The sequence below is a fragment of the Takifugu flavidus genome, chromosome 20 (assembly GCF_003711565.1).
Source record: "Takifugu flavidus isolate HTHZ2018 chromosome 20, ASM371156v2, whole genome shotgun sequence".
Taxonomy (NCBI): Eukaryota; Metazoa; Chordata; class Actinopteri; order Tetraodontiformes; family Tetraodontidae; genus Takifugu; species Takifugu flavidus.
Genome location: NC_079539.1, coordinates 5,136,969 through 5,161,722, shown reverse-complemented (window position 1 = coordinate 5,161,722; position 24,754 = coordinate 5,136,969). Strand labels below are relative to the sequence as shown.

The following is a 24,754-nucleotide window of genomic DNA, read 5'->3' as shown; positions in this document are numbered from 1 at the left end:
TTTTTAATGTTAGTAGGAAACACAAAAAGATCCATGATCTGGACCTATAAAATGTCTTTTTGTGTATTTAATGGTTGGTCAAATTATCAGATGGTAGGGAGAAAACCAACAACAAAAAAAAACCAAAACACAAGTCGTCAAACAGTTTTCTACCACTCCCTCGTTGCTTAGCCCACGCGATACCACTTGGTGGCGCTATTGTTTCATGAACGGATTAGATCCACGTCTTGTTTTCTTTCATGTGTCAGCAATACTTTAGTCCTCACTGAAGCCACCTTTATAATAAACAGGAAGACTTCTAATTGCACCAATAGCCAAATTCATTTACTCTTATATTTTAAATCAATAAAACTCAATTCAAGGAGACTTTATTGAAAATCTTTGCAACAGCACAACATCGATCTTCCCATGTATTCCCGTGCGCGCTAAAATAGATGGTGTCACATACAAAACATGTATGTTGTTCTTAGTCCCGCCCTCAATATTTGTTTTGGCCAATGGTTTCATCCGCTCATCATCCCAATGCCGTGCTGCATTTATAGTCCTCGAATATTATATACTTAGGAGGCGTAAACACTTCAATTTTATTCATTTATTATAATAAGAAAAATATGGACCACTGAAAAACAATTTTAGAAAACATATCTTTGAGTCTTCTAAAAATCTTTTTGTCATGGCTACCATTTGTAATATAAGGTTGGAAAATTTCCTATGTAACATGAACGCATCACATCTTTCCAACGTGCACAATGGTGACGTTTACACTATCGTGACGGCGGTTGTCAGGTCTATTTTGAAATTCGTCCCGCTTTTTGAAGTTAACGCTTCGTTTTGTCTTTGAAATGTGGAACAACTTCCAAAGAACTCGAACTAACTAAACTGTCACCATGGATTCTGTCGTGGCGGACGATATGACGCTTCCTGTTGACATAAACGGAAGGTAAACCTAGCATTTGTAGCTAGTTTGCTAACATTGCCAGCTAGCTTTGCTATACATGTACAGCTAACACATTTAAGCCTTAACTAGCTACCAGGCTGTGGGCTGTACGACTATTAATTGAAACAAAAGCACAGACAATAATATAATTTGTTAAAGCCATTACTAACACTGTCGCGAATAAGCACTTCTAGAGCTGCGCATTTGTGTTCAACGTCTTAAGAAACAGGGCAGGACATTTGTGTTTTCTTGTACGCCATGTTTGTAGGCCACTGTGTAGTTGGGTGATCACAACAAATAAGCTATGGAATGTTTAATGTTTTCTTGAGAGAGGTTTTTGGGAAGAAAATGCACGAGAGGATACATGTAACTGTGAAGATGTGCCTTTATCTTAGAACTTGAGTTTTAAATTTGAGGGATTACATAGTTTATGAGGATTTCTAAAGCATAATGTATAAAGTCTATTAAAATTCAACCAGAAACAACCGCAAGTGAATAGGAAACTGTTTGGCACCCATATTTAGAACGACTGAGCCTAAAACTATCCCTGGACATCACTCTTCTGAATGATCTCCATCTCATTGGATGCTGCTGCGATATTGCTGCGATTGGTAGCTGTTGATAATGTCATTGAGGGTGGAAGAAAGCGGAAATTCTTCCCTCCAGCTTTACAGTAGCGACTTCTGCTCTCTGTGTGCAAAATGTGGCGTTAACGTGTGCTGTTTCCCCCCGTGTGCTCACCATCACACATCTCCCGTTGGAGGAGGCTGTAATTTCGGTAGGTGAATTCCCTGCTTCTTGATTTAGCTGCCGTGTAGATTCATTGGAAGTTATAGCGCAGCATCCCCGGTCTCGAGTGCGTGCGTGCGTGTCTCCTTTTTAGACGACATCGTGCAGGTGGTGCGCGTACCTCTGAAATACAAGACGATAGCTGATATGTTTGCTGCTTGATGTGTCCCTCTGCCATTCGCATATTTATAGTTGCAGGTAGTTTGTTTTTGCAGAACTGCCGCATTGGCTTAGTCTCGTGTTTTCAGCTGAAAGAAACGAAAAGAGGAAGTCAGTGTTTATGGTATGGAACATTGTTTCCACGAAGAGATGTCGGACCTGCTGCAGATTCAGCTTCGACACCGATATGTTTACATCCCTTCTCAATGAGAGGGCTTCATTTGGTGCCATTTTCATGCTTGGGCTTGTTTGGTGTTCATATTATGGTGGTGTTTGCTCAAGGGCGCTTCCTCTCTGCTTTCACAGGAAGGTTCTTCTTGGCATGTGAAACCCCAGTGATGCAACAGTTGTAAACACGTTGTTGTGAGCGTTCCAATTTCTTCTGCCCCTTATGATTATACTTCATTCATATCTTTGTATGTAATATGCTGCAAGCACCATTAAAGTATATAAGTTAATGCAACATAGGAAGAAAATGATTGCAGGAATTACTTGTACGTTTGTGACCTGGAAGTAGCAGTTTTGGCCCTTTTGTGTCATTAGGGACCTTGAGCTCTCCCTGAATAGCTGCGGTTGATGTTGTGCCTGTCAGGGTCGTCTCTGTCCCTGCTCTGGGTGACGTTTCGCTGCTCAGAGTCACAGGAATACATTTGTCTCCCCTCCAAAACAAGACAGCCTTCTCTGTAAACTGGAATCACTCTTTGCCATGTCTCTGAACATGAGAGCTATGCTGCCACTGGCAAATGTTCTCTCTCCCTCTCCCTCTCCCTTTTCGTGTCTCCTCTCTTTCTTTTCCGCGCACCCTTAGTCTTTATTCTCTCTCTCTCTCTCGGACAGGCTTCAACCGGAGTGGATGTAAACGAGGCAGAGTCATTCTTCAGCTATTTTTAGAGCTTACTTGCTTCTAATTGGGACTAGCCAGCATGAGTGATTCATAAACAGGGTAGATTTGTGTTTTTAATCAGAAAATGGCCTTCTTGTTTCTGTTTTTTGAAATTCCCCCCCTTTTTTCTCCTCCTTTTTTTTTTTACTGAGAAGTCTACATGGACTGTGGCAGACATGTAATTAACCAATCTCCAAATAGATTCCTAAAAAATTGATTCTGTCTCTAGCTGCCGACTACCAGACTCCTTCAATGCTGGTGAAGACTCCACCGACAGCATGACAGGTACAGTAAGAGCCTATGTTTGTTTTCTTGTACGGTGTGTGTTCCTCCCGTTGGGGATTAATTATTATTAAAGCAAACCACTGCTGTGACCTCCCACGGTTGCTGTTCCAAAGATGTAATAAGGGATTAGTTGGATGATGTTAATGAGCTAATCTTGTCTCTCATTTATTGCCTAGCTTTTCCAGCTGGCAAAACATTTATAGTTTTGTTGCATTTGAATAGTTATATTGTAAATAAATGCATTTTTAATCAAAGCTTGTGTATTCATGTGTTGTGTGAAATCTATTTACATGAACACTTTATAATTCTATGGGTTTCTGATAGAATATTTGAGTATTATACCTCAAATACCTCAGACACATTTAATATTACAATGAATATAGTTATAGTTAATGTATGGGGTGAAAACTACCACCTTCTCTATGTTTAATTAAGTTGAAGTTATTTTATGATGTTTAAAATTTAATGTAACTGAACAAGTTGCTGAAACAAATGTGAGTTGCTCACAGTGGACAAACCTTCAGTGTTGGGAAATATGTTGTTGCCTGCAAGTGTTATATGATCAGTTGTGGACTGCCTGTAGCTGGCTGGAGCAGAGGTGCTCCCCGGGAGCTTTTTCACATCTGATGCCTCTACGGTGAAAACAGGATTTCCTGCAGCTTTTGGGGTTTTTTGTATGCAGATTCAAGTGTAGGTGCTGTGATAGCGCAGCTGTGATTCAACTGAGAACTCTTGTTTTGCAGCTCCATCTTTTCCTGCCAAGATGTCCCCAATCAAAGCCCTTACCATGAAGGACTATGAGAATGTGAGTGATGCATTAAATAGCTAGAAGGGCATGGATGCTGCTCCATAGAAATTGTTTGGAGTGTATATTTGTCTTTGGTTTGTTCTGTTTGTGTCTGGCGGGCAAAGTGACCAGAGGTTTTGAAAGGGTGCAGACTTCTGCCTCCTCCCTCCCACAGTCTACCCAACCCCCCATTACCAGATGTATGATGGTCTCAGCCCGCAGCACAATGATGCACAGTTCACTTAACACAAACTCACATTCACACACACATCAAGGCCTCCCTTCATTGTAACAACCATGCAGTCCTCCACCATCCGAAATTGTAGTCCTGCTCTGGCCACAACACTCCTAATTGCCCCGTTTATTTGATTTTAACTTTTAAAAATACAATTCCTTATGTTCATTTTGGATTTGAAAGCATCTGCAACATGAAATGTTTTTGTTACTGTTTATTTACACGACTGTTTCGATCACTTGCAGCAAATCACAGCACTGAAAAAAGAAAACTTTAATCTCAAGCTCCGAATTTACTTCATGGAGGAGCGGATGCAACAAAAATGTGATGATTCCACAGAGGACATCTTCAAAACGGTGTGGCATTGCCTAATTCACTTCACAAGTTTTGTGTTACTTTCAGTGAAAGCAGCTGAGTTTTGTTCAGCTAAATAACACATTTCTTTTTACCTTTAATGGTTGGAAGACAGATGTAAGCACGCATGAATGTTCTTTAAGAACACATCATTGGCTCTGTCGAAATGAAAAGTGAGTCAAAGGAAGTCCGGAGATTCCAAAGTGCTTACATCTGCCTTGCAACCATTTGTGTGCTATAATGAGCTGAAACCTGTCTTTTTTTTCTTTTTTAGAACATTGAGCTGAAAGTGGAATTGGAGTCTATGAAAAGAGAACTTGCAGAAAAGCAGGAGTTACTTGTGTCTGCATCGTGAGTAGTGCTTAGATGTGGATGTCCAGTCACCAAAAATAACAAAATTGCTCTCTAGAAGTTCTGTTCTAATCTCTTCTGTGATTTTCATTTTTAAAGGAAAGCATTGGATAGCTTGGCTGGCCGAGAATCTGGGGAACCTCAGCGCTTTCGAGAGCAAGCTCAAAGAGAGATTGATGCACTTAATGATGCATTCAACAAGAAGATAGCCGACCTAGAACAGGTGAAGCGCACTTTTAGAGTTACATTTTCACATGTTCATTTTCTTATTTACTTCAACATTTCCAAGTTTTTTTTATGTCAAATTACCAAGTTTCAATTCATTTTTCTTATTTACTTGACCACAGAAAACCTTATGTATGTAGACCTTTCCTAGATGCATATTTAGACCTTTCTTAATTAAAATTATGATAAGAAATTCACATGAAACTAGTATCAAAGCTATCTCCATTTGTCTGTCCATGTATATTTCTTTTATTCAAGGGTTGCTTAAAGGATGGCTGATTGAGGTAGCAGATTATACACAATGCTTCCAATTAGAGAATTAAGACACTGATAGCCTTTCTACCTTTTTAATAGAGGTTGTTAAACTCAAAAATAACTACAAATTAACCAATACCAGGAGTATACTGTAGTGTATATAGGCAGTAGTAATACAAGGTTATATAACATTGCAGGTGCTCAAAGCTCTTTGGCTTGTCAAAGTCCCTTCAAAATCTACAACTATTATTGATAATTTCTTGATAAATTCATCAAAATTTCGATCAGAACAAACGCCAGCTGTCACATCGCCTTGGCAGAGGTAATTGATCAAACACCTTCAGTTGTTTCAAACAGCACAGTGAAACTGTTGCAATCGTCACAGGATGATTACTAATGCATCTAATTTGGTCTTTTGGTCCCGTGTTCAGTGTTTGCAGGTAGCAGAGGGAGAAGTTGAGAAGATGGCAGCCATTGCTGAACAGGAAAAGCTTAAAAATTTTAGTTTGGAGAGACAGCTCCGAACAATGAGTCCACAGGATAACACCAGCACACCAGCTGAAGACCTGCAGGCTGCCCTGCAAGAAAAAGAAAAGTAGGTTTAATACATGAGATTAAAGTAGTAATGGTAGAAGCGTAGCATTAACATTGTGTTTGTTGTTTACTTTTATCAGAATCATTGAGCAGCTCCAAAACACTGTGAAGAACCAGGAAGTTTTGATTCATCAAAGGAAAAGAAATGCAAACCAAGCCACAGACGCAGCCTCAGCTGACACAGCACAGCCATCAGAGCTCATCACCAAGAAAGAACAGGAACTTAAGGTTGGATTTTCAAATGCTGATAAGACACACTGTTGTCTGTAATTAGAGCTAACCTAAACAGAATTACAGGCATTACCATGTTTGAACTTCAGATAGAATGATTTTTATGTATATGTCTTACCTGGTTTATGATAAACCATCAAGTGACCCTTTGAACCTTTCTCAGGAACTGCGAGAGGAGCTCCAAAGATTGAAGGCTCAGACCACACCAAACCATCAGGTTGGTGACTTAGACTTCATTGCTAAATTTCTGGTGTTGACGAAAACAGAAATCTTGCTCAATAACACCGACTCCTAGTAAACTACATCATATTACGACTAGACTGATTAATTACCCAGTGTCTTTTCTGTGTGTGTTTTCATGTGTTTACATGAAAACACACTGCAAGCTCCAGGGGATTGTCTGTGTTGTTATGGTGACTCAGGAGATGTAGTCCAGCGTCAGATTTTTTCCCGCTTCAGGTTGTTCCATTCTGTGCAACTTCTTTAATTTTGGTCCCTCCTTCAGTGGAAGTGCTCCTGTTTGTTGTGGTTTACTATAATGTTGATTTTATGAGATGATGATTATTAGCAATCTGTGGAGTAAATGAATAAAAAAAACATCTAGCTTATTATATCCATCAAATCTAGTTTTTATATTTATACTTCATTTTAATCAACAATTTTAATTTTCTTTATTAATTATTAGTTTTACTTCGACTCTGGTGTCTTGTTTCCTTCCTTCCTACTTGACGTCTGGACTCGGGTCATGGTGTTAAAACTGGATTACCTGTCTGGAGGCAGTTCCACTGAGAGCTATTCATATCTAGTGTTTCTTGTGGAATTAGAAAATAGGACAAGCCCGATGATGTCTATCAGCTCTGTAAACAAGCTATTTTAAATCAATTGGTTACAAAAAAAACAAGAATAACTAAGTCTAACTGGGAGGTTTTTTAGGACCTGGCGGAATTTAGATTGCCATCTCCAAATGGGTGTAATCTCTTAGAAAGTATGACAAAATGATTGTTATGATTTTCTACTGCCTCATATCAAAAAGTACTTTTTTAGATGGATTTCCAAGCCCATAGCGTAGACTGGTTTCCATATTCACCAGTCCCTAAAAGCATTTTTAATGGTCTTTAATACTTCTTTTCATACTGATACCCTTTTTCAGATATTTATAGTTTTCTATAGACGATTTGGCTTTTTGCATGAAACAGGTCATTTCAGCAATCCAACAGGACTTGCTTTTGATTGGATGTGTTAGAGGAGAGTGGAGCAGAGGCGGGTAGTGGGATTAGCAGCGGCTTACGGCTTATAGTGCTCTGCAGTCATTCTATTACTGATGCAGGAGGAGAAATACATGGCTATCCATTGGTTAGTGCTAGTCTGTGTGCCTCTGTCCCAGTGAGAAGACTGTTGGAATTTATTTAGGTGAGTCTGGAATCTAAACATCTAGAGTGTCATGAGGGATCCATGTCGCATTTGTGGTTTACGTGCGGTGGGAAGCCAGTGCCGCTGGATCTTCAGCTCTTCAGCCAAGAGGAAGCTACATGTCATCTTGTCTCATGTGCTCGGGTGGGAGATGACTCGGGATGGCGGCGGTGAATTTCTCTGTGGGAAATGCGTGTTCCAGTTGGAAAAGGTGGTCCAATATGATGTTGACCTCAGCCAGCTGCAAGATGAGCACAACAGTCAGATCCAGAAGCTACAGGCAGAGAAAGACCACCTCATCCAATGCATTGTCCACACCTACAGCAAAAACAACCCAAGCCTGAAAAAGATTGGGGAGAACAACAGCTGGAAGACATCGATGAGATTTCCAGTAAGGGGCAGTTTAGATGATGACGGACTAAACTGTCAACGGACCTCTGAAGTACAGCAGGTCAGGAAAAGCCGAATGAAAAGATGTGTGAGCCTGGACCAAATTAGCAGTAAAGCTGCATTCCTAGGACACTCTCACTCTGTGAAGAGCTTAGGCCACAGAGGCTCATGTCACCGTCCACAGAGCATATACCTTGATCTGGTTCAGCGTAAGGGCATGCTGCCGAGACCAGGATTTGGAAGCCGCTCGACTTCTCTCCAGTCCCTCAATAGAGACTTTTCTTCGGATATGACTCCAGACCCTTCACCCAGGCATCAATTCAGAGACTCCAGTCTGTTTGTTGACAGACATGGTGTTGTTAATAAGACAAAAGGGATGATGCAGGCAAAGGCGTTGCTACATAGATCCTCAAGTCAACCCTCTATCATTTCTGACCTGATTCAACTCTTGCGCTGCATTTCCAAGCAGAAAATATCCTCCTTTAAAGGGAGCCATATCCCCATCTTGAAAAGTTTAAATACTATCCCCCCAAACTACCGATCCATGTACAAACACAGCGAGGCAGGTTGGCGGTCTCTGCATGACCTTACTGAGGAATTTGATGATCAATACACTCCTGCCACCGTAAAGGTAGTTCTTTTATGCAATGCTAGTTTATATATTCAAATAACATGTCACAGACAACAGGTTGCTTCCCTCTGTTAGTGATATTAAAGCATTTTCCCAATTATTCTGTGTTCTCTCTGAATTTGTGTGGAATGCAGCCTGGGGTTAACCAATTGGAAGTTCATAATAAGCTGCTGACTGAGCAACTTGCAGAGACAAAAAGCACAAGTGAGACCCTGACTAAAACGTTGGAGGAGACACAGAATCAAAACAAGGTATTTTGAAGATGGCTTAAAGGTGTGATTTTAAGTTGATCCGGTCCAAACAATTCTTTTAAAAATGTAATTTCTTTACATCAACAGGACTTGTTGGTGAAGCTGGAGGAAAAGGAGACTGAGCTCAATTCAGAAAAGAAAAATGCCCTGAAGCGAGACAAAACCATTCAGGGGCTTACTCAAGTCCTGAAAGAAAAGGAAAAAGAGGTGAGTATTTAAACTTTGGCAAATTTAGATCTCTATATTGACCAACTGTTAACTTTAGCTCTTTAAAAATTCTGTTTGCTCTCAAAGTTTTGTTTGATGCAATTTTTATATCATATCAAACTGGGATTTGATGTGTCCTACCTGCACAGATTGCAGAGTTGTTTCATGAGATCGAAGACAGAGACGACGCTTTGGCCAAGGCCAGAGAGGCAGCTCATAAAGCCCAGCTACAGAAGTACCAGGCAAGGCAAAACTTGGATCTAAAAAGAAGCATAAAAGAAGTACAAATGCTTGTTGCTAGCATTTTACATTGTTTTTCTAGGGAGTAGAAGAGCACCAAAATTTATTAATGGAGAAGCAAACAGAACTAGCCAAACTCCAGGGAGAACACAATGCAAAAGTGTTCGAAGCCCAAAAGCTCCAACGTGCCCTTCACAGGAGAGAACAAGAACTGGCTGATTTGCAACAAGCCAAAGACCAGCTAGAAATGGAAATGGAGGACCTTCAACAGCAGAAGAAGAAAGGAGACAAGGCCTTGAATGTATGACAACTAGAGAGAGATTAGAAGAGAGTGATGGTGTGTGGCATTTAAACATTGATTCTGTGTGACTTTCCTGCTCCAGGATCTAAACAATCAGCTCAAAAAGATGAGTGATGAGATTGGGGAGAGGGAGTCTGCTCTGCAGCAGCAGTACCAGGAGACTCTGGAGCACACCAAACGAAAACTTCAGGCTCATGAAGTGACCATTCACAGGCTTACATCCACTCTCTCTGATAAAGAGCAACAACTACAGGTGACACATTAAAACAATAATATGGCAGAATATAAATTATATGTTCAATGTATGCATTTTTCCCATTTAGGGGAAAAAACCTCTATTTAATATAGCACATTTGTTTTTCTATAATGTCCTTTGTATGTCGTTAGGATTACATGAACATGGTCAGAGACTTTGAAAGCAGAAGCCCAGTCGGAAACGATAATGTACTTTCCAAGATGCGGCAAAGGCTAAAAGACAAGGAAAAAGCTCTGGAGGTGAGTAAATCTTTTTCCCAAAGGCCACCTCCGATTATTGATTTCTGACACTCCTCTGTACACTCACAGCAAGCACTGGATGAGAAGTTTGCTGCCATTGAGGAGAAGGATAATGTGATACACCAGTTGCAGTTGTCACTTAGAGAGAGGGAAAGAGACCTTGAAAGGCTGAATAACTTGATCTCCCATAATGAGGAAACCATCAATGTAAGTAGCGTTAGCCTCGTATGCTGGGTGATTATTAAACCTTTTTAAAGTTAGTTTTGAGCTTTTAAGGAATTAAATCACTTTAATCCTTACAGAGTTTTGATAGTGTTATCAAAGAGAAGGATGTGGAGCTGCAGCATCTTGCAAACACGCTGAAGAACTTGCAGAGAGCCAAGCAAGATGTAGAAGATAATTTGAACAGATCACTGAGGGAGAAAGACTCCATCATCAGCCAGCTGCAGCTCTCCTTGGAAGGAAAGACAAAGGACATGGAGGTCGGTTTAAGTCAATCTCTACATTGTATTTTATATAATGATTGTTTTTTTTTATTGTAACACATTAAGAATATACATATACATATTCCTCTGATGTGATTGATGGTCTAACTTTTGTGTGTAGGAAATGGCAGAGTCGGTGTTGAACCAGTCACAGACACATGCACGTGACCTCATTGAACAGATGGGCCAAAGATTAAAGTTCACAGAGGCGATGTTGGCTGAGGCTGTGAAAGCCAGAGAAAGGCTGGTAGCTGACAATGAGAGTGCGGTGGAAGGACTGCTGGCTACAATCAGCAGTAAGGACCAGCTGCTCAAGGTCGGCATTTAATCACATTTTCACTGATTTCAAATAAGATTACCTAAGGGAAACCTAGTTATTGTGTCTACTATAAGTGGTGCAAATGTGCCAGTAAAAGCATCATAGCAATGCAGATAAAATGGCATGCAAATGAGGCCAGAATAAATTTAATTTATTTAATTTATTCTGGCATTAAAATGTTAATTGACATTCAAATGTAAGAATTAAAATAACCTTTTATTGCTGTTTCAAAAGTGCAGTTCAGTAGCAGTGAATTCTTTGATTTCCTCAGGAATCAGCAGAGCATTACAACCGGCTGCTATCTGACCGCACACAAGAGATACAGGAACTGCGAAAACAGCTGTCAAACAGGCAGCAACAGCTCACTGCTGCTGAGAGGCACAACTCCACAACAGCCCAAGAGGGTTATTTAGAGACCGCAGAACTCAGAGCCTTACTTGCTGAGAAGGACGGTATCATCAATGTGAGTTCTTCAGGGATGCAATGCTTTAATTGGCACCGTTTTGGAAAAAACGCTGGTTTAAAAGAATACTGCAATCTTTATTTAACTTTTTGTAGAAACTCCTGCATCGTGGTCAAGACAGAGAGCAGTTCTTAGCAGATATGCAGAAGGACCCTGATCATGTTTTGGAACTCAAACATACAATCCAGATCATGCAGGAGCATTTGGATGAACGGGATGGTAAGGTCATTTGAATCTTTACTTCTCTACAGTGGGTCCTTTTTAATCACAGTCCATTGTGGTCTCATCTGTGATCCCCTTTTATTTGCATTGAAGCTGAACTGTCAAAGAGGATCAGTGAGGACAATATGGAGAATCTACATGTGCCCCAGAATACAGTCATCCTCTTGAAGAAAGAGCTTTCACAGAAAACTGAAGCACTAAATAAAGCACTTCAGAGGGAGAGTGAACTGAAAGTCAGTTAATATAAAGTGCCTTACTTGACCCATAATCATGAAAAAGTATTTTCTTTTCCTTTTTTTGGACATCAGTAATGATATTGCATAATCACCTGTTTTTGTTTTTTTTCCTGGGTACACAGATTTCGCTGGCGGAGCTACAGTCATTACTGTCTGAAATGGAGGGTCGTAATGAAGCCCAGGCTGCTAATATTGAGTCTCTAACGGCCACTCTAAATACCAAGGATGACATTATCAATGTAATCTTTCTCCTGGTCACACAACTGCACATAATGGCATCTTAAATCAGAAATGCACCAGTATCTTTTTAGCAGAGGTCATCATTTAAGTTTTTATATTATATTTACACTTCTGTGCAGACTCTTCATCAACGCTTCAGTCAGAGAGGAGGCAGTGGGGTAGATCAGAGCCAGGATCCAATGACTGGTTCTGGCATAGAGGGATCCCTCCCAAGTCTTCCTCAGAGAGAGACTACTATGATTGGAGGAGACAGCCAGCAAGAAGTAATCTTTCCTCATTTCTCTTCAGTGTAATGATATACTCTTGTTTTGACAAGACTTCCTTATCTTCTAAGGTTTTACCCAAATCTGAAGCATTGCAGCAGGAGCATGATGCTTTATATAAAGCCCTTAGAGCTGAACAACAGCTCTACTCCAGCCTTGTCAGGACTGTGAAGGAACAGGACAGGTAATAATACTAATACTGTAACCAAAATGGTGTACTTATTGCATCAAACTTCACTCTGAATCTACATTTGTTTTTTTGCAGTACACAGCGTCTCCATGCTCTGCAGCTGGAGCTGACATCGGTGCAACTCCTCAGGGAACAGTTAGAGGAGAGCATCAGAAATAATAAGGAGCTAAGGGACGATTTGGAGAGTGAGATTCAGAGAGCCAAGCTTAGAGAAGGTGCAGTGCGAATAAACTAGGTGGTCAATGACAGACAGAATTAAAGGAATAAAACAAAGCTAAAAAGATACACAAAAGCAAATGGAAAAAAAAGATCTCCTAATGGTTATTAGAATTATTATCATAAATATAAATAGCTGTCTGGGAAATTGCACACAAACAACTATGGGTTTGCTGTCAGGTTGTTATATTTCCTGCTATCATATGAACCTTCACATCTCATTCATCTCTTTGTTCAGCTTGCACTTCTTTGTCTTTATTCTTTTGGTTTGCTCTTTTGGTTTGTCATCACCTCATATGTTGTTTTGTCCTGTAGATTTTCTGCCTGTTTGATTTGTGTCTTCTTCAGTGTAATGACTCCCACCAATCTGCTCTGTTTGCTTTTGTCTCTAATAAAGTCTGCTATTCATTCTGTCTTTCACGTTTAACACACATCTTTGACAGTGCTGTTAACACATTTCATTGTTCTTTGATAGAATCAAGTTGTCTGTCCTCATCATCCCCTGACTTTTTGTCTTTTCAACCATTTTTGTCATTGTGCATCCTTTGATCCATTTTTTTAAGACTGCTTTCAGTTTTGACAATAGTGACCCATCCAATCAACTAACACTGATACAGAGACTATGATCACTGTGAATGTTTAACATCATTACACAGTCTTGTTTCTATGCACAGGCAGTCATGTCATTCTGTGTATGTCTGCATGGCACATGTGACTCCTTGCCTGTAGATGCAGACTCATCCCCCTGCTCTGTCTAGAGTCAGGTGTACAAAATAGGTCAGCTGTGAGTAATAGGCTTGCTTTCATATTGAAACAAAGACGTGTGCAGCCCCAGCAGTCAACACTGATTTAATTTCTATATTTTGATTTGGTCATATAATTATGAGATATATTTATATATATATATATGATATATTATTTATATATAGTACATGAAAGCTTGCAAGCTCCATTGAAACCAATGCACTGCAGACAAGAGAATAAATTGTCTCCCTAATCTTTTGAGCACTGATCAAATATACAAAAACAACAATCAAGGAAATCTTTTCTTATCTTAATTTTATTTTAGCATTTTATACTGCTATGTTATATTTTATAGAATTTCCTTTCTTAATATACTTGCTAATAATAATATATACTGTTAAATATTGGAAATATTAATATGTACTATATTTGTATTAAAATGGGATGTAGAAGGCAGGTAAAAATCATTCTACACATGCTTGGTTTGCATTTGGTTCTGATATATTTTAAAGTTATTGATGAGTACATCACTTGTTTTTCACCTTAAATGTGTCTAAATCAGTATTTGATATATGTCACAATCCTTTGAATGCATTACAAGAGTAATATTTATAAAGAAGATTCTCTAGGTGGACTTTCTCTTCAGATAATGTCACAGTATTTTATCTGATGAAGCAAAAACATCTAAAGACAATTTCTTCATATGATACCCTCTTTATATTTTCAGGTGTAGATGCAATTGATCCTAAAGAACTAGAGAGCATGAAACATCAGCTGGAAGACGCACAGCGCTGGAATGCCTCCTTACAAGCTCGCTTAGGAGCCATACAGAACCGTGGAGGAGGAGTGGGAGGGGCGAGAGATAGTGGTAAAAAAAATGACATGAGCTTTTTAATACAAGATTGATGCAATTTTTTTTTGTGGGTAAATGTTGAATATTTTGTAGGTGACACATTGAGTTTCATTGGAGATCAGACTTCCTACATGAGTATCTGTGTGGGAGAGGAGCATGATGAAAGCTTGTCTGAACTTTCTGCACAAGAGCTTAGACACAAGGTGAGTAATACAATGCAAATGGTAGAATTTTCATTAGACGTCACATCATAAAAACTGAAAACTCTTAATACTGAATGTCTACAGACTCAAAAGGTTAACAGTGTACCGGTACATATATATTTCTGTTGGTGTCATAGGTGCTAGAGCTGCAGGACTGTGTAAGCAATCTACAGACTTTGAACAATGAGCTACAGAACCAACTGTCACTGGTGGACAAATCTGATGATGTTGCTCACAAGACCGGCACCAAAAATATGAGCAGTAGCCCATGGAAACAGGTTAGAGCCCAGGGATGACTGCATCTCTACCTGATTTTAAGCTCAAACTTTACCTATTCCAACCCTATTACATAGATGGCTATTCTTTAAGCTATTGTTTGTAGTTTGTCCATATTTTCTGAATGCCTAATGAGTCATGTTAGAATCATTGTCTAACATTCACCTTTCTTAGCTCCTTTCTGACCTTTGATCCCACATTTTAACCTTTTCTGTGTCTATACTGTTGGGAATTTGCTTTGTGCTTTGTTTGATTCATCTCCAACAAGTGTGTTTCCTACCTGTTGCTGAATGTTCCCTCTTTTCTTTCTTCAATTTTCCTAATCAGTCCCTCTCTTTTATCTCTGTGTCCATGATATATCGTCTATGCCATGCCACATTAGACACTTCATACCATTCTGCTGCTTCTGTGCACTGTTTTATGGATTTTGTTCCCTCATTAAAATTTCTTTTATGGAGCCATGTGTGTCATACTCGCCTCCCATCCCATTACTCTAGCAGCTCAAGACAGCCCAGAAGATGCACAACAAAGGGCTTCACTATTCTGTTATTGACAAAGAATGTCAGACAGACATCAGAACTGGAGAGGTATGATATTGATATTTATTCATTAAAGGACAATAATGACATTCTGGAATTTGTGTAGCTTCTAAAATGTCCCTTTTTCGATAACGATTGAAAAGCAGTTTGACGTGGGGACAGATGAAGATCTTAGACAGAGTAGAGAGGATGCTCATTCAGCCAGTGACACCCTGTACACTGAAGAGAAAAAAGTAAAGGACATCACTGCTGATGTATTGGCCCTTGAATCTCTGCTGACAGACTGTGGGGCAACATCTGTTTCACACCTAAGGTGGGTGCTGGCTCAGTGATGTTTCCATCCAGATAGTTTTACTACAGCTATGAAAGTTGCCTACAAAGATGCTAATCTAATTTTTCCTTGCAGAGAGACACTGCTCAGACTTAGAAGAGAAAATGCAGAGCTTCGTGGTCTCCTGAAGGAACAAAAATCAGCTGAGTGTAAAGAGAAAGAGAGTGCAGATGCATCAGGGGACAGCAGTGATGGACAGGCTGAGTTAAGGAGGAGTCTGGAAACCCTTCAGTCTGACTCTCAGAGTGGGTCTTCAGTGTCGGATGGGAGCTCAGCACCGGTTGTCAGCAGCTCTGATGGGATGGTGAATCTGCAAATTAAAAACTTGTCACACCGAAGAAGTGCAAAGCAGCATGTTGCAAAGCACAGGGTACTATGTTGTGTTTTTTGTTATGGTGAAACTCTTTAGAAAAAGCAGCAAATTACTACTTTATTGTATTGTAAGTGTATTAATATAATTGTCATGTATTTCAATTGTAGGCCGGTCTCAAATCTCGACTTCCTGTTCCCTTGAGGCTAAGAGGGGAAGCCAGCAGTAACAGGCAAACGATGAGCTCCGACCTTCTAAAACCTGATCCACTTTCAAACCCTCTTTCTGATGACGCTTGTGTGTCTGACCAGCAACTCCACACGGACGCTGATGGCGCCATGTCATCACAGTACAGCACTTCCCCTTCTTCCACTCTTAGATATTCACATCGTAGCTGCAGTCCAGTTGGGTCAGACAAGGGCTCTGATGCCAGCGTGACACTGGATCACACCTACCCCTTGACTGAACTGGAGCTTCTCCACCAGGAATGTCAGGAGAAAGAGGTGCTAATCAACAAGCTAAGTGAGCAGCTTGCTGACTGGGAAGAGCTTCAGTCGCAGCTCCAGGAAAAGGACCAGCTCAATCACCAATACATGGAAGCCTTACAAGCTGCAGAATCCACCATTGCTTACCTGACTGCTTGTAGTCTAGACAGCCAAGAACAACATGTGGCACACAATTTTGGAACAACGGGGAATTTGGACATAAACCACTATACTGGCCGCCAGCAGAATGGGCTGTGGGAGCAGTGCAGGCCTCTTACTGGAAACCAGGACAGGCCTAGAGTTAAAGATGCTGCCGCACAGCATTGTCATTATAACACTGGTGAACACAATATTAAAAGTTTGAGGCAGATAGCTGCAGAATCACTTAAAGCACATGGGGAAAGCAAAAATCAGTTGGAATTGGGAGCTTCTGATTACATAAGTTTAAATCCTAAGATGACAGAAGCTGTGGTAAAATGCCTTAGTGCTATAGAGTCTGCTGTTGCTTCTCTGGCAGAACACTGCACAGATATTAGTTCACTGTCATCTGGCAAAACATCTCAGATGAGCTCTGACCTACAGGTGAATCTAGACAATCTTCAGAGAGCCTTGCAGGACAGCAATGACCTTGGAGAGGCCACACAATTTTCTGATTTGTGTGAAACAAAGGGACACATTGAGCTCCATAACAACCTCTGCCACCTCTATAAGGTCTTTGGTGATAAAAGTCAAAGAATTTCAGAACTTCAGGCTTCCTTACAAGAACAGAAATGTCGTAAAGAGGATCACTTGGAGAACAGAACTGTACCAGAGGTGAAGGGATTGCCACCAAGTGTTAAATCTGAACTGGAGACTCTCCATAAGGCATTGAGGGAGAAGAAGAAGGCATGTAAGAGCCTGGAGGAGAGACTGGCCACTGCCCTCACCAACACAACCATCCCTGAAAATGCACAAAAAGGTACTGAAGCTTGCTTTGTCTTGTAATTTAGGGATTGAATTTTGTTTGAATTATCCTGATTTTTAAAATATATTCTTTCTACTTTTGTGTTTGTAAACTTCAAAAAGAGATGCATGTGTGTCTTTAACCAAGCATATTGCTTCCAGCTCTGAAGCAGGATGATAAAGGCGTGCAGGTGGATTTGCAAGATCTGGGTTACGAAACCAGTGGCAAGAGTGAGCAAGATAGGGAAGAGTGCAGTAGCACAGGTAGATGTTTTTGAGGCAGACTTTGCATGTCTGTCTGTTGAGTGGACACTAATTATAACTGTGGATCAGTTATCTGCATGGGGAGTGAGTAAAGGCAACTGTATCACCGTCTCTCATCTTGAGATGTGACTTCTCTCAGTGTCATAACATCACCCTGTCGATTGGTGTCAGTTAGAGATCGTTCTGCACTCTTTCCAAAATTTTGCATGCTTTCACTCTGGCATTTAGGGGTGCACTCATTAACCCTTTTCTGTTACTCCTTCTCTTATTTCACAGTGCAGCTGCGTCTGACTTTACTTTTCATCTGGTGTTCCTAACATCTTTTCCAACATGCAGTGTTTCTTGTTCCTGTGCTGACGTTGTCCGTCTGTTGCGTTGATAGATTTCGAGGCCGGTTTGAAACCGAGCTGCAGTGCCTCTAGCCTGCCCACTCTACTGAAACATGAGCAGGCCACATTCTCCTCCACTGAAAACCTGGACTCATCATCCAGCACCCCGTACCCTAGTTCCCCAGCTCTTAGCTCAGCCAAGGTATTAAGCTTTATATTGCTTGACCAATTGTTTGGGATTTCAGGTATTTTTCAGAGTAAGAAATGCATGTATCATTATCAGCTAACGGGCTGAGTGCTTCTGTAGTCAGCATTCACATCTAATCATTAGCATTAGCACAGCAGCGACAAGCCGCACTGTGTCATTTGAACATTGTAATTTAACATCCTGTGTCATTTTCAGGTCAGTCAAAAAAGCCTTCAGGTCTATAATAAGTACGGAGTTTCTGAAGATCCTCTTCAGCTTCAAGGACAAGTCGGAGAACTGAAGGCCCAGCTGGAAAACCAGACCAAAGTCATCCTCCAAATGCAAAGTCTCCTGCATCAGAACTCTCTGTCCAGTGATTTGGAATTCCGCACCTCCGATCCTTCCTGTGTCAGGGATCTAAAGGGGAGAAGGGCTGAAGAGGAGAGCCAGGAGGGGGTTAAAAAGGAGGGGGACAAGCCAGTGATGAATGACAAAAGTAGCCACCTGAGCATGGAACTGGAAAGAGAGCGGGCACAGAACAGAAGACTGAGCGAACAGCTGCAGCAGACCCGCAGTGGCTCTACATCACCAGCAAGGTCGGAAATCTCTCCGATTATTCATCTTTTAACCCGTGTAACCTTTTAACTGTTATCTCTTCCTTCTCCCCAATTTCACTGTCTCTTCCTGACAGGCTGGACTCTCTGGTGCAGTCTCAGGCCAGGGAGCTGTCACAACTCCGCCAGCAGATCAAGGAGAGTCGCAAGCTGGGTGCCCTGCAGCGTCAGCAGCTGGAGGAGCTTAACAAGGCCTTCAAGGAGCTGCTGCACGCTAATAAAGTCGACTGCTACATGGGGGAGGTGGTCAAGGAGCAGTTGGACAAAAGCCTTGGCCTTCTGGACAGGCTGGAGGGGAGGCTTGACAGAGGTAGCTCACTGCTACACTCAGAGCCAGTACATTAACATGTCATATGTTAGTCATAGCCATTTCTGACTGTTCTTTACAGACAAGTTACTAACAACATCTTTAACTCTGCCTGCTAGGAGATTCTTGTCTTGATAATGGCGATGTGGCAGCACTGGAATTATCCAGAAGGTACATTTTAAAACTGCATTATTCTTTTGTGCTACTGTCAACTTATTAATTCTTTTTGTTATTTGTAAACTAAAATGAAGAAGTCTGTCATCTTTAGGGACTTATATTATTATAAGGTTGCGTGAAAGTTTCTGGCCGTCAGAGATCCATTTACAGAGGGCGCGGCGTGTACCATATTATATCAGCGTACCATAGAAATGTCCTTGGTATGACTGTTTGTTGGTCTGACGTTAGTGGCCCTTGATGTAATTTTGTGTAATAACGTTTGTCTGGTGACCTCTTTAAAGACCTCCCCTCCTCCAAATAGCCAGTTGCCTCATGTCCTCAGGCAGTGCATGTTTTGTTGGTGTCGAAAAGCCTTTTGCAGTTGACCTGATTTTTTTCTGTAACAATCAGGACTGTTGGGGTTATGAGGTACATAATGGGGTCACCAGTTTGTCTGAGGAATCACGGGGCACATTTAGCACATCTTGTAATTTCTTTTCCCCCAGATTTGAAAAATGCAGTTTTCTCTAAGGTTCATATTGTTTGTAAAATCTTTTTTCATGTGTTAATATTACCGATGAGTTAGCATCAAAAGCTGAAAGAGAAACGCATTCATCAGTGTTATTATTAATGTGGACAGTCTTGGGGAGCGTCAGCCGGGATCACAGTCGCTGCTGTCATGTGAGGAGAGCATGAAAGATCCTCCTGACAGCCCGTGTAGAATCCAGCAGGAGTTAGATGACCTACGAATGGAGTTAGAGGGCGAGAGGGAGGTGCTGCAGCAGCACACCAGCCTCCTCGTCCAGCAGAACCTCACCCTGGCTGAATGCACCAGGGAGCAGCTGGACCTGTGAGTTGCTGTGATCCAGACAGGGCGCATGATCCTTTGCTGTGAGCTGGGCTTGAGTTTGGGGCTGCTCCTCTACAGTTGCCTTTGCCTGAGTTTTGCTGTGCAGTGCCCGTCCAGATAATCTTAAAGGCCAAGTTTAACTCTCAGATCTACCAAGAGGAGCCGTATTGATTTCTTTTTCTCCTCCTCAGGTTAGCGCAAGAGCTGCAGGAGAAGAACTGCATCATCCAAAATCTGGAGAGCCAATTAAGAGACCAAAGTCCACACAGTCAGCACAGCTCACACTCAGATCTGTGCCACTCAGACAGGACATCGTCCTCCTACAGCAGCCCAACAACTCATGGCAGCAGTGGGACACAAAGTAAGCACAAGATGCTGTAGATTTCTAGCTAGAATATGAATTCTGGATTATATTTTGATCTTCTCAGCTGTGTGTCAATAAGGTTACGTGAGACTTTAAGCTCCACACTTCCTTCAGCACCACTTCTTTTCCACTCATGTCTATTCTACTGCAGTGAAGCATCGTGGAGAACAGAACGTGCCATCCAATGGCAGAGGAGGTGTCCACTTTCAATCCACCTCCACTTTAAGTTGCATTATTCATTGGCCCTATCCAGTTCTGTTTCAAATAGTCTTTCCCCTGGGGAAATATGACAGCAAGAAGCGACATTTTAAACATTTGCAGTGGTTTATGTGTTTGTTTGGTGGCTTTTACTGTTATTGAAATGTTGCCATGCATTCTGTAGTTGCTGTTGGAGATCAATAAGATGATCCTAATCATAATTGGTTTCACATTCCTGCATTAATGTCAATCTGTTTCTTTGTGCTACGTATGATTAGACCAAAAACAGCTCCCTGATTGGAAAACTGCAGCCGCTCGTCCTGGAGGAGGAGTTCCAGAAGAAGGCGTCTCCGGTACCAGCAGCAGACTGCAGGGCCTGCAGAGGGAGAATGGACGCCTGCAGGAGCAGCTGAGGAGCAGCGAGGAGCTCAACTCCTCCCTACGCAGTGAACTGGATCTGCATCGCTCAGTTATGGCCCAGACCTCCTCCCGCCAGCAACAAGACGATGGAAAGGAGGGGTCGAGTTCTCAGACATACATACGAAAACTAGATAGAGAAGTCAGCCCACAGGATCATCCTGCAGACCGCCACTTGAACTCAGGTAAATTCCAAAGGATTTAGATATATTTACATTTCTAGACTGTATCTGTGACACAAATACTGTAGTTAGGATGCACGTGAATTGGATGGAAATGGAGTCTTTTTGATCCAATGTTTTGGGTATGCCTGGCCATCAGACATGCTGGGAGAACATCTACAGGAGATTCGAGCTTTGCGCCTGCGCTTGGAGGAGAGCATCCGCACAAACGATCGTCTTAGGGAGCAGCTGGAGAAGAAGCTGGCCGAGGTGGAGAGGGACTCAGGTAGACGAGAAATTGGCTTTTCTTCTTGATTTGATGAGCAGGCGGTTGCTTTATTATTTGTTGATTGGGAGGATTTCTTTTGTGTGTGTATGTTGAGCAGCCACAAACATCTTCATTCACGGTGAGGAGCGAAGCCAGCTGGCCAATGAGATTCGAATTCTCTGGGGACAAAACCAAGCACTGAAGGAGCAGCTCAGCATGGGGTCAAAAGGTAGACCACACTCGGAGAATCAGTCACAAATGAGTTGATTCAACTCCATTCAAGGCTCGAACCATTAACATTAACACACATTCTTTGAATTCTCTCCAGACAAGCAGAAAGAGAACGAGAGACTGAGAGAGACTGTGGCCAGAAGGACCGCCAAGCTGGAGCAGAGCAGGAAAGAGTGTGAAGCTCTGAGGCAAGAAAACACCCGACTGCAGGAGAGGCTGGAGCAGAGCAGCCAAGAAACGTCCCAGCTGCAGGAAACACTGCAATACAGCAAGGAGGAGCTGCACAGGTCCGCACACGCACGTGTATACACACACACGCACGCACACACACACACACACACACGCACACGCTCCCATGTAACATAACACTACACTCGGCTACTAATGACAACTCTAAAGAGTCACAACAATTACCATTGTTCCATCCGACCGGTACCTCCCAGAAACATGAGTGGACCATTTGTAGACCCTCCAATGACAACATGCACACACACATATGATAATGATGCCGTGTGACCTCTTGCCCTTGACTCTACGGACAGTTGAGTGAGGCTGACACCCAAAACCTGGCATCTAACTCACCATCACATCTCTCCCCTCCCTTTCCTGCTCCTCTTCGGTCGGTCCGGGTGGGTTTGTTTTCTATTAGTCTGTTTGCATCCACATTTTTAAAACGTGTGTGTGTGTGTTTCCAGGTTACAGAGCGAGGTAAACGCCCTGAAGCAGCAGCTATCGGACTCTCAACATCTTCTGAATTCTCTTCGGTTGGAGCTGCAGGTGTTTGAAAAGATGAAAACCGACGTTCATAGATGCCATGGTACTGAAGTTACCTTATTCTGTAGCGTCCTAATCTCCCCGTTCTTGCCGTTAACCTGTCATTTACCTCTACGTCATTGTTCGCAGGACCCAGCGAGGCTCCCCAGGATCCTGCTCCCTCCGGCTCCTGGGATCTCAGCGAGCTGCTTTCGGAGATCCGACACCTGAGGCTGCAGCTGGAAAAGAGCATCCAGACCAACACGGCCCTGCGAGAAAAACTGGAGGAGCAGCTGCTCAAAGGTGCCCACCGCTCTGAAACCATCAACATCAACTACCTGCTGTCCTCTCCAGGTACACGGGGATCACCCAGCACACACGCGTCCTAGAAACAGGGTTTCAATAGTGTGGGGTTTTGTTTCTGTCTTAGACGAAGGTGGCAGGTCACCAGGCCGCGAAGGCAACGACGCGCTCCACCACTCGTTTCATAGTCACAACAAGTGCAGCGGTGGCCTTCAGGGTAAGAAAAACAGGATTTCAATTCACCAGCTGATGCTCCTCTGCTGGGGAGACTGGTTTAACTCACTGAGCCACCACATCTGGATTTGCTTTCTTTCCAGACGAGAGATACCGTGGTCACTCGGAGCTGGACGGCAGTTCACGGGGCAGCAGCTCTGGCGACAGCCTGTCCGGGGCCCCCTCCCGTCTTGTGCCAGGCCATCGGATATGGGCCAATCGCAACGGGCGTCACATTTTGGGTCTGATCGAGGACTACAGCGCCCTCCGCAAACAGATCTCAGACGGCCGGAAGCTTTCGCGCAGCCTGATCGCACAGCTGCAGGAGTGTGTGCAGATTTTCAGACACTCCAGCTCTGACAACAAGGTTCCTCTCATCATGATCCGTTTGCTTTCTATTTGTAATGACGGAAAAGGGGAAGGTTAAATGTTTTGTTTCAGCAGATGTTGGAAGAGCAGCACCTGAGGAGTCTGACTGGCAGCATGAACAATATGCAGCATGTGCTGGAAGAGGCCGGCCGGCTGCTCAAACTGGTGTGGAGGGTCTCTCTGCCGGCTGCTAACACAGCGGGAGACGGCAGCAGCAACCAGCAGGCACGACCAGCAGAAAAACACAGCGCCCGGTCAACTGAATCCATTTAATTATCTCCAGAAAATGTTAATCTTTTTATCCTGCTCAACAGGATGAGCTGATGAAAAACGAGCTAGCCAGACTGAAGAGCAGGCTGTCCCAGCAGGAGAGGATGCTGTGTGGAGCTGTCAAACGCCTGCGCACCACCAACCAGCTCAAAGAAGGAATGGAAAAAATGATTATTGACCAGTGTAAGATTCTCTTCTTTGATGCTTATCCGGGACAAGCCAAACAAAAAAATGAGGTGTGAGGTTTATTTTCCCCCCTCTCTCTAGTGTATGTAACCCACGGAGTACTGAAGAAAGCCCGGGGGAATTTGGAGGTAGGCTCACGTAACATTTGTCCTTTTAAGGTCAAACCAGCATTTTATCTTTCTGTAGTGGTAAATTCTGTACCAGCAAATCACATTCCTTTTCCTTCTCATTCTCTGTAATTATGATAGACGAATTATAGTTCCCTCTTTAGCCTGAAAGAGCCGTCTGGAGGACCAGACGAAGGTTAGTGTGGTCCAGGTGGCGTTTGATGCATGAGACACCGGCGAAATGTTCATTATCTGCATGACGCAAACAATATGACCACTCAGAGTTGCTGGATTGTTTTAAAACGGTTTGGGACTTTTACGGATTTGTGTAGCTTTTTGTGAAGCTATTTGCCCACCAGCGGCTCACACATCGTGCAAACTGTTTTAAACAGTATCTGATGCATGCGTTTGCAGTATTCCAAAGCTCATCACAAGCTGTTTCACCCTGCATGTGGTGGATCAAAGGTGCACCGGATGACTTCTCTGAATTGAGTTCATTTCTGTTGCAGGAGGTCCCCGCCGGTGGCCAGTAGGGGGCGGTAGAGACCTCCAGCCTGGCAGAGCCGCCGAGGACCCCAGCAGTGACGAATCCTAAAGTTTGCCACCTTGTTCTCAAGATGTAGGAAACATTTTAAGAATTGCACGTTTGCCTGTAAATTTCAGGTACTAAAGTTGTATTTTTTTTATTCTGGAAAGCTGTAAATAGAAATCCCAGCAGTTTAAATATTCTTTTAATCTTTTTATATGATACATAGGAGAAAATGGAAATGTATTTTATTACTGACTCTTTTGCTCTTATCCGTCAGTATGCAGTATGTATAGATTAGACATTGAGCTATGTACAAATGCAGAAAAGAAAAATGATGAAACTAAACAGAAG

At 42.3% G+C, this 24,754-nt stretch overlaps 1 protein-coding gene across 12 annotated transcripts; it reads left to right on the top strand.

Moving 5' to 3' along the window:
• Positions 1-731: 731 nt before the first annotated feature.
• Positions 732-24,753, top strand: cdk5rap2 (CDK5 regulatory subunit associated protein 2). 12 transcript variants are annotated; one of them, XM_057018236.1, is made up of 52 exons: positions 732-940; positions 2,998-3,053; positions 3,797-3,858; positions 4,321-4,431; positions 4,704-4,780; positions 4,880-5,003; positions 5,692-5,855; positions 5,935-6,082; positions 6,249-6,302; positions 8,651-8,767; positions 8,855-8,974; positions 9,124-9,216; positions 9,297-9,515; positions 9,598-9,768; positions 9,903-10,010; positions 10,080-10,217; positions 10,313-10,492; positions 10,617-10,811; positions 11,086-11,277; positions 11,373-11,496; positions 11,593-11,732; positions 11,858-11,974; positions 12,095-12,238; positions 12,310-12,422; positions 12,504-12,643; positions 14,116-14,256; positions 14,335-14,444; positions 14,582-14,722; positions 15,218-15,307; positions 15,403-15,572; positions 15,666-15,960; positions 16,071-17,343; positions 17,490-17,591; positions 17,974-18,122; positions 18,324-18,703; positions 18,799-19,031; positions 19,148-19,199; positions 19,825-20,034; positions 20,226-20,395; positions 20,875-21,198; positions 21,335-21,460; positions 21,561-21,671; positions 21,771-21,960; positions 22,369-22,490; positions 22,577-22,780; positions 22,857-22,946; positions 23,047-23,309; positions 23,387-23,536; positions 23,626-23,764; positions 23,849-23,895; positions 24,016-24,070; positions 24,384-24,753. In XM_057018236.1, exons 1-52 carry the CDS (start codon positions 888-890, stop codon positions 24,467-24,469), a joined length of 8,583 nt encoding a protein of 2,860 aa, XP_056874216.1. In that variant the 5' UTR covers positions 732-887; the 3' UTR covers positions 24,470-24,753. The 12 variants fall into 12 exon arrangements, with proteins under 12 accessions (XP_056874216.1, XP_056874219.1, XP_056874218.1 ...); XM_057018238.1 differs by lacking the exon at positions 732-940 and adding an exon at positions 1,503-1,715; XM_057018239.1 differs by lacking the exon at positions 19,825-20,034.
• Position 24,754: the final 1 nt, after the last annotated feature.